Source organism: Pezoporus occidentalis, unplaced genomic scaffold, assembly GCF_034315485.1.
Source record: "Pezoporus occidentalis ecotype Australia unplaced genomic scaffold, CSIRO_AGI_Poc_V1 ctg1033, whole genome shotgun sequence".
Lineage (NCBI taxonomy): Eukaryota > Metazoa > Chordata > Aves > Psittaciformes > Psittacidae > Pezoporus > Pezoporus occidentalis.
The window spans coordinates 20457-28164 of record NW_026912816.1 but is presented as its reverse complement, the minus strand read 5'-3'; the positions used below and the strand labels follow the sequence as shown (position 1 = coordinate 28164).

The following is a 7708-nucleotide window of genomic DNA, read 5'->3' as shown; positions in this document are numbered from 1 at the left end:
CGGTGCTGCGAAGGCCGAGGATTGGTTCAGGCAGCAGAGAGGGCGGCTCCTATTGGAGGAGGGACTTGGGCGGGGTGAGAGCGTGGGGGAGACAAGCCCCGCCTCCCTCCGCGCTGATTGGTTCAGGGGGCAGAGAGGGCGGCTCCTATTGGGGGACTCAGTTGCCATGCGTGAGGTCGGGGAGCGGAGATGGAAGCCAAGCCCCGCCTCCCTCCGCGCTGATTGGCTGCAGGGGCGCCGAGGTCGGCTCCTATTGGCGGAGGCAGTTACGCAGGGTGAGAGGACGGCGAAGCCAAGCCCCGCCTCCCTCCGCGCTGATTGGTTCAGGGGGCAGAGAGGGCGGCTCCTATTGGAGGACACCGTTGCCATGCGTGAGGCCGCCAAGGCGTCGATGCCCCGCCTCCCTGCGCACTCTGATTGGCTGCAGGGGCGCCGAGGTCGGCTCCTATTGGCGGAGGCAGCCGCGCGGGGTGGGACCGAGTCGGGGTCAAACCCCGCCTCCCTCCGCGCTGATTGGCTGCAGGGGCGCCGAGGGCGGCTCCCATTGGCGGAGGCGATGGCGGGGCTGGGAGCGGAGCTGGACGCGGAGGCGCTGGCGCTGATGGAGGCGCTCGAGGCGCTGCAGGAGCGGAGGCAGAGCCTGGAGAGGGTCCTGCGGGAGGTGATGGGGATGTGGGGCTGCCCCATAGCGGCGGGTGTGGGGTGCCCCATAGCGACGTGTGGGGGGCTGCCCCATAGCGACGTGTGTGGGGCTGACCCATAGCGACGTATGTGTGTGGGTCTGCCCCATAGCGGCGTGTGTGGGGTGCCCCATAGGGACGTGTGGGGGGCTGATCCATAGCGGCGGGTGTGGGGCTGACCCATAGGGACGTGTGTGGGGCTGCCCCATAGCGGCGGGTGTGGGGCTGCCCCATAGGGACGTGTGTGGGGCTGACCCATAGGGACGTGTGTGGGGCTGCCCCATAGCGGCGTGTGTGGGGCTGCCCCATAGCGGCGTGTGTGGGGCTGACCCATAGCGACGTGTGTGGGGCTGCCCCATAGGGACGTGTGTGGGGCTGCCCCATAGCGGCGGGTGTGGGGCTGACCCATAGCGGCGGGTGTGGGGCTGCCCCATAGCGGCGGGTGTGGGGCTGACCCATAGCGGCGTGTGTGGGGCTGACCCATAGGGACGTGTGTGGGGCTGACCCATAGCGGCGGGTGTGGGGCTGACCCATAGGGACGTGTGTGGGGCTGACCCATAGGGACGTGTGTGGGGCTGACCCATAGCGACGTGTGTGGGGCTGCCCCATAGCGGCGGGTGTGGGGCTGACCCATAGGGACGTGTGTGGGGCTGACCCATAGGGACGTGTGTGGGGCTGACCCATAGCGACGTGTGTGGGGCTGCCCCATAGCGGCGGGTGTGGGGCTGACCCATAGGGACGTGTGTGGGGCAGACCCATAGGGACGTGTGTGAGGCTGCCCCATAGCGGCGTGTGTGGGGCTGCCCCATAGGGACGTGTGTGGGGCTGCCCCATAGGGACGTGTGTGGGGCTGCCCCATAGCGGCGGGTGTGGGGCTGACCCATAGCGGCGTGTGTGGGGCTGACCCATAGGGACGTGTGTGGGGCTGACCCATAGCGGCGGGTGTGGGGCTGACCCATAGGGACGTGTGCGGGGCTGCCCCATAGGGACGTGTGCGGGGCTGCCCCATAGGGACGTGTGCGGGGCTGCCCCATAGGGACGCGTGTGGGGCTGACCCATAGGGACGCGTGTGGGGCAGCCCCATAGAGACGCGTGTGGGGCTGCCCCATAGGGACGCGTGTGGGGCAGCCCCATAGAGACGCGTGTGGGCCTGCCCCATAGGGACGCGTGTGGGGCAGCCCCATAGGGACGCGTGTGAGGCTGCCCCATAGGGACGCGTGTGAGGCTGCCCCATAGGGACGCGTGTGGGGCAGCCCCATAGGGACGCGTGTGAGGCTGCCCCATAGGGACTCATGTGAGGCTGCCCCATAGGGACGCGTGTGGGGCTGCCCCATAGGGACGCGTGTGGGGCAGCCCCATAGGGACGTGTGTGAGGCTGCCCCATAGGGACGCGTGTGGGGCTGGGGCTGCCCCATAGAGACGCTTGTGAGGCTGCCCCATAGGGACTCATGTGAGGCTGCCCCATAGGGACGCGTGCGGGGCTGACCCATAGGGACGCATGTGGGGCAGCCCCATAGGGACTCATGTGAGGCTGCCCCATAGGGACGCATGTGGGGCAGCCCCGTAGGGACTCATGTGAGGCTGCCCCATAGGGACGCGTGTGAGGCTGCCCCATAGGGACGCGTGTGGGGCAGCCCCATAGGGACTCATGTGAGGCTGCCCCATAGGGACGCGTGTGAGGCTGCCCCATAGGGACGCGTGTGAGGCTGCCCCATAGGGACGCGTGTGGGGCAGCCCCATAGGGACGTGTGTGAGGCTGCCCCATAGGGACGCGTGTGGGGCTGGGGCTGCCCCATAGAGACGCGTGTGAGGCTGCCCCATAGAGACGCGTGTGGGGCAGCCCCATAGGGACTCATGTGAAGCTGCCCCATAGGGACGTGTGCGGGGCTGACCCATAGGGACGCGTGTGGGGCAGCCCCATAGGGACGCGTGTGGGGCAGCCCCATAGAGACGCGTGTGGGGCAGCCCCATAGGGACGCGTGTGGGGCAGCCCCATAGGGACACGTGTGAGGCTGCCCCATAGGGACTCCTGTGAGGCTGCCCCATAGGGACGCGTGTGGGGCAGCCCCATAGGGACGCGTGTGAGGCTGCCCCATAGGGCCGCGTGTGGGGCTGCCCCATAGGGCCGCGTGTGGGGCAGCCCCATAGGGACGCGTGTGGGGCAGCCCCATAGAGACGCGTCTGAGGCTGCCCCATAGGGACGCGTGTGGGGCAGCCCCATAGGGACGCGTGTGGGGCAGCCCCATAGGGACGCGTGTGGGGCAGCCCCATAGGGACGCGTGTGAGGCTGCCCCATAGGGACTCCTGTGAGGCTGCCCCATAGGGACGCGTGTGGGGCAGCCCCATAGGGACGCGTGTGAGGCTGCCCCATAGGGCCGCGTGTGGGGCTGCCCCATAGGGCCGCGTGTGGGGCAGCCCCATAGGGACGCGTGTGGGGCAGCCCCATAGAGACGCGTCTGAGGCTGCCCCATAGGGACGCGTGTGGGGCAGCCCCATAGGGACGCGTGTGGGGCAGCCCCATAGGGCCGCGTGTGGGGCTGCCCCATAGGGACGCGTGTGAGGCTGCCCCATAGGGACGCATGTGGGGCAGCCCCATAGAGACGCGTGTGGGGCAGCCCCATAGGGACGCGTGTGGGGCTGCCCCATAGGGACGCGTGTGGGGCTGCCCCATAGGGACGCGTGTGAGGCTGCCCCATAGAGACGCGTGTGGGGCTGCCCCATAGGGACGCGTGTGAGGCTGCCTCATAGGGACGCGTGTGGGGCAGCCCCATAGGGCCGTGTGTGGGGCTGCCCCATAGGGACGCGTGTGGGGCAGCCCCATAGGGCCGCGTGTGGGGCTGCCCCATAGCGGCCCCGTGGGGTGACCCCTGTCCGTGGGGCGCCCCCAGGGGTGGCTCTCGCTCTCCCAGGCCCGCTACTCCCTGGGCTGCCACCGGGTCTCGGCCCTGCAGTACGGGGCCACCATGGAGCCGAGGGTGCGGGTCCTGCCCAGGTGGGGGGCAGGGGGGGGAGATGGGGGGACAATGGGGGGGGAGATGGGGGGGCAATGGGGTCTATGGGGGGCAGTGGGGGGGATATGGGGGGGGAGATGGGGGGCAGTGGGGGACAATGGGGGGGACGTGGGGGGCAAGGGGGGGGACATGGGGGGGGATATGGGGGGGAGATGGGGAGCAATGGGGACCATGATGGGCAATGGGGGGGGACATGGGGGGGATATGGGGGGCAATGGGGGGGGAGATGGGGGGGCAATGGGGACCATGGGGGGCAGTGGGGGGGGGACATGGGGGGCAATGGGGGGGAGATGGGGGGGCAATGGGGACCATGGGGGGCAGTGGGGGGGGGACATGGGGGGCAATGGGGTCTATGGGGGGCAAGGGGGGGGGAGATGGGGGTCAATGGGGTCTATGGGGGGCAGTGGGGGGGATATGGGGGGCAATGGGGGGGGGAGATGGGGGGGCAATGGGGACCATGGGGGGCAGTGGGGAGGGGGAGATGGGGGAGGACATGGGGGGCAGTGGGGACCGTGGGGGGCAGTGGGGGGGATATGGGGGGGAGATGGGGGGGCAATGGGGTCTATGGGGGGGCGATGGGGGTGCTATGGGGTCTATGGGGGAGATGGGGGGGCAATGGGGTCTATGGGGGGCAGTGGAGGGGATATGGGGGGCAATGGGGGGGGATATGGGGGGGCAATGGGGACCATAATGGGCAATGGGGGGGGGACATGAGGGGGATATGGGGGGGCAATGGGGTCTATGGGGGGCAGTGGGGGGGAGATGGGGGGGCAATGGGGGGGTAATGTGGTCTATGGGGGGCAGTGGAGGGGATATGGGGGGCAATGGGGGGGGATATGGGGGGGCAATGGGGACCATAATGGGCAATGGGGGGGGAACATGGGGGGAGATGGGGGGGGATATGGGGGGACATAGGGAGTACATTAGGAACAATGGGGGCAATGGGGGGGATATGGGGGGGCAATAGGGATAATGGGGGGCAATGGGGGGGAGGGACATGGGGGGACAATGGGGACCATGGGGGGCAGATGGGGGGGTTACAATGGGGGGGTTGGTGACATCCGTTCCTCCCCTCCCCCCAGGCAGGACCCGGGGGCCCCCCCCCGCTTTGAGGAGGTGCCGGGGAGTGGGGGGGACCCCGAGGACCCCCAGGAGGGGGAGGGCAAAGGTGAGGAGGGGGGGAGGGGAGGGGAGGGGGGGAGGGGCGCAGTCACGTGGGGGTCACCCCCATTTGTGCCCCTCCCCCCCCCAGGGTTGCGCCAGCGCCGGGGACCCCCAGAGAAAGGGGGGGCCCCCCCCCGCCCCCCCCCGGACCCTTTGACCTGGTTTGGGGTCCTGGTGCCCCTCCCCCTGCGGAGGGCGCAGGGCTCCTTCAGCCAAGGTGAGGGGGGGAGAATGGGGGGGTCCCTGCCCCACACTTGGGGGGCTCAACAGGGTCCCTGCCCCACACAATGGGGAGGGTAAATGGGGTCCCTGCCCCACACATCGGGGGCTCAATGGGGTCCCTGCCCCACACGATGGGGGGGGTCTCACTGGGGTCCCTGCCCCACACTTGGGGGTCTCACTGTGGTCCCTGCCCCACACTTGGGGGTCTCACTGTGGTCCCTGCCCCACACGTGGGGGTCTCACTGGGGTCCCTGCCCCACACTTGGGGGTCTCACTGTGGTCCCTGCCCCACACATGGGGGGTCTCACTGGGGTCCCTGCCCCACACATGGGGGGGTCTCACTGTGGTCCCTGCCCCACACGTGGGGGTCTCACTGGAGTCCCTGCCCCACACATGGGGGGTCTCACTGGGGTCCCTGCCCCACACATGGGGGGGTCTCACTGTGGTCCCTGCCCCACACTTGGGGGTCTCACTGTGGTCCCTGCCCCACACTTGGGGGTCTCACTGTGGTCCCTGCCCCACACATGGGGGGTCTCACTGTGGTCCCTGCCCCACACTTGGGGGTCTCACTGTGGTCCCTGCCCCACACTTGGGGGTCTCACTGTGGTCCCTGCCCCACACTTGGGGGTCTCACTGTGGTCCCTGCCCCACACTTGGGGGTCTCACTGTGGTCCCTGCCCCACACGTGGGGGTCTCACTGTGGTCCCTGCCCCACACGTGGGGGTCTCACTGGGGTCCCTGCCCCACACATGGGGGTGTCTCACTGTGCTCCCTGCCCCACACTTGGGGGTCTCACTGTGGTCCCTGCCCCACACTTGGGGGTCTCACTGTGGTCCCTGCCCCACACTTGGGGGTCTCACTGTGGTCCCTGCCCCACACATGGGGGTCTCACTGTGGTCCCTGCCCCACACGTGGGGGTCTCACTGTGGTCCCTGCCCCACACTTGGGGGTCTCACTGGGGTCCCTGCCCCACACATGGGGGGTCTCACTGTGGTCCCTGCCCCACACTTGGGGGTCTCACTGAGGTCCCTGCCCCACACTTGGGGGTCTCACTGTGGTCCCTGCCCCACACTTGGGGGTCTCACTGGGGTCCCTGCCCCACACGTGGGGGTCTCACTGTGGTCCCTGCCCCACACTTGGGGGTCTCACTGTGGTCCCTGCCCCACACGTGGGGGTCTCACTGTGGTCCCTGCCCCACACTTGGGGGTCTCACTGGGTCCCTGCCCCACACATGGGGGTCTCACTGTGGTCCCTGCCCCACACTTGGGGGTCTCAGCGGTGTCGCTGGCGCTGGACGTGGCCGCGCTGCAGAGCGCGGTGGCTGCGGCGGCCGCTCGGTACCGGGCCCTGCTTGGGGGGCAGCGGCGCCCCCGTGCGGACACCGAGGGCAGCGCCGGGAGCAGAGGTGGGGCCTGTGGGTGCCATTGGGGGCTATGGGTGCCATTGGGAGCTATGGGTGCAATTGGGGCCTATGGGTGCCGTTGGGGGCTATGGGTGCCACTGGGGTCTATGGGCGCCATTGGGGGCTATGGGCGCCACTGGGGGCTATGGGCGCCACTGGGGCCTATGGGCGCCGTTGGGGTCTATGGGCGCCACTGGGGCCTATGGGCGCCGTTGGGGTCTATGGGCGCCACTGGGAGCTATGGGTGCCATTGGGGTCTATGGGCGCCACTGGGGGCTATGGGCGCCACTGGGGGCTATGGGCGCCACTGGGGGCTATGGGTGCCACTGGGGGCTATGGGTGCCACTGGGGGCTATGGGTGCCGTTGGGGGCTATGGGTGCCGTTGGGGGCTATGGGTGCCGTTGGGGCCTGTGGGTGCCGTTGGGAGCTATGGGTGCCGTTGGGAGCTATGGGCGCCGTTGGGGCTATGGGCGCCACTGGGGGCTATGGGTGCCATTGAGGCCTATGGGTGCCACTGGGGCCTGTGGGTGCCGTTGGGGGCTATGGGTGCTGTTGGGGCCTATGGGAGACACTGAGCCCCATGGGTGCCGTTGTGACCCATGGGTGCCGCTGAGCCCCCCATGTCCCCACAGATGAGCTGGAGCTGCACGAAGACCCTGTGGGTAACGTGGAGCCTGTCTGCGGGTGACAGTGACGTCACCGCTCGGGATGGTGACGTCACCGCTCACGACAGTGACGTCACTCAAGACAGCGATGTTGCCATTCACAATGGCAAGTGACGTCATCACTTGTGACAGTGATGTCAGCACTCGTGTCAGTGACATCACTTGTGACAGCGACGTCACCACTCGTGTCAGTGACGTCACCACTCGTGACAGTGACATCACCGCTCGTGACAGTGACGTCATCACTTGTGACGTGTCACCATGTCCCTAATAAAGACAACGGCAGCCGCTGCTTTTGTGTCACCTTTGGAGCCATCTTGGCACTGCTGTGACATCACTGTGACGTCACTGTCCCCATCTCGGTAGCGCTATGACGTCAATATGACGTCACTGTGACATCACTTTGTCTCCATCTCAGTAGTGCTATGATGTCACTGTGACGTCACTTTGTCTCCATCTTGGCAGCTCTATGACGTCGATATGACGTCACTGTGGAGCCATACTGGTGCCACCATGATGTCACTGTGACGTCACTTTGTCTCCATCTCAGTAGCACGATTACG

General features: G+C 67.9%; 1 protein-coding gene across 4 annotated transcripts; it reads left to right on the top strand.

The window, feature by feature from the left end:
- Positions 1 to 341: 341 nt before the first annotated feature.
- On the top strand, positions 342 to 7216 carry CCDC115 (coiled-coil domain containing 115). 4 transcript variants are annotated; one of them, XM_062617059.1, is made up of 6 exons: positions 342 to 661; positions 3590 to 3672; positions 4774 to 4859; positions 4944 to 5072; positions 6354 to 6482; positions 7113 to 7216. In XM_062617059.1, exons 1-6 carry the CDS (start codon positions 368 to 370, stop codon positions 7166 to 7168), a joined length of 777 nt encoding a protein of 258 aa, XP_062473043.1. In that variant the 5' UTR covers positions 342 to 367; the 3' UTR covers positions 7169 to 7216. The 4 variants fall into 4 exon arrangements, with proteins under 4 accessions (XP_062473043.1, XP_062473037.1, XP_062473060.1 ...); XM_062617053.1 differs by having other exon boundaries at positions 3569 to 3672; XM_062617076.1 differs by lacking the exon at positions 4944 to 5072 and having other exon boundaries at positions 3569 to 3672.
- Positions 7217 to 7708: the final 492 nt, after the last annotated feature.

Coding starts and splice junctions, on each gene's coding strand:
- CCDC115 (XM_062617053.1), top strand. CDS start 368: ATGCGTGAGGCCGCCAAGGCGTCGATGCCCCGCCTCCCTGCGCACTCT. Junction 662..3,568: donor TGGAGAGGGTCCTGCGGGAG/GTGATGGGGATG, acceptor GGGCGCCCCCAG/GGGTGGCTCTCGCTCTCCCA. Junction 5,073..6,353: donor GCAGGGCTCCTTCAGCCAAG/GTGAGGGGGGGA, acceptor TGGGGGTCTCAG/CGGTGTCGCTGGCGCTGGAC.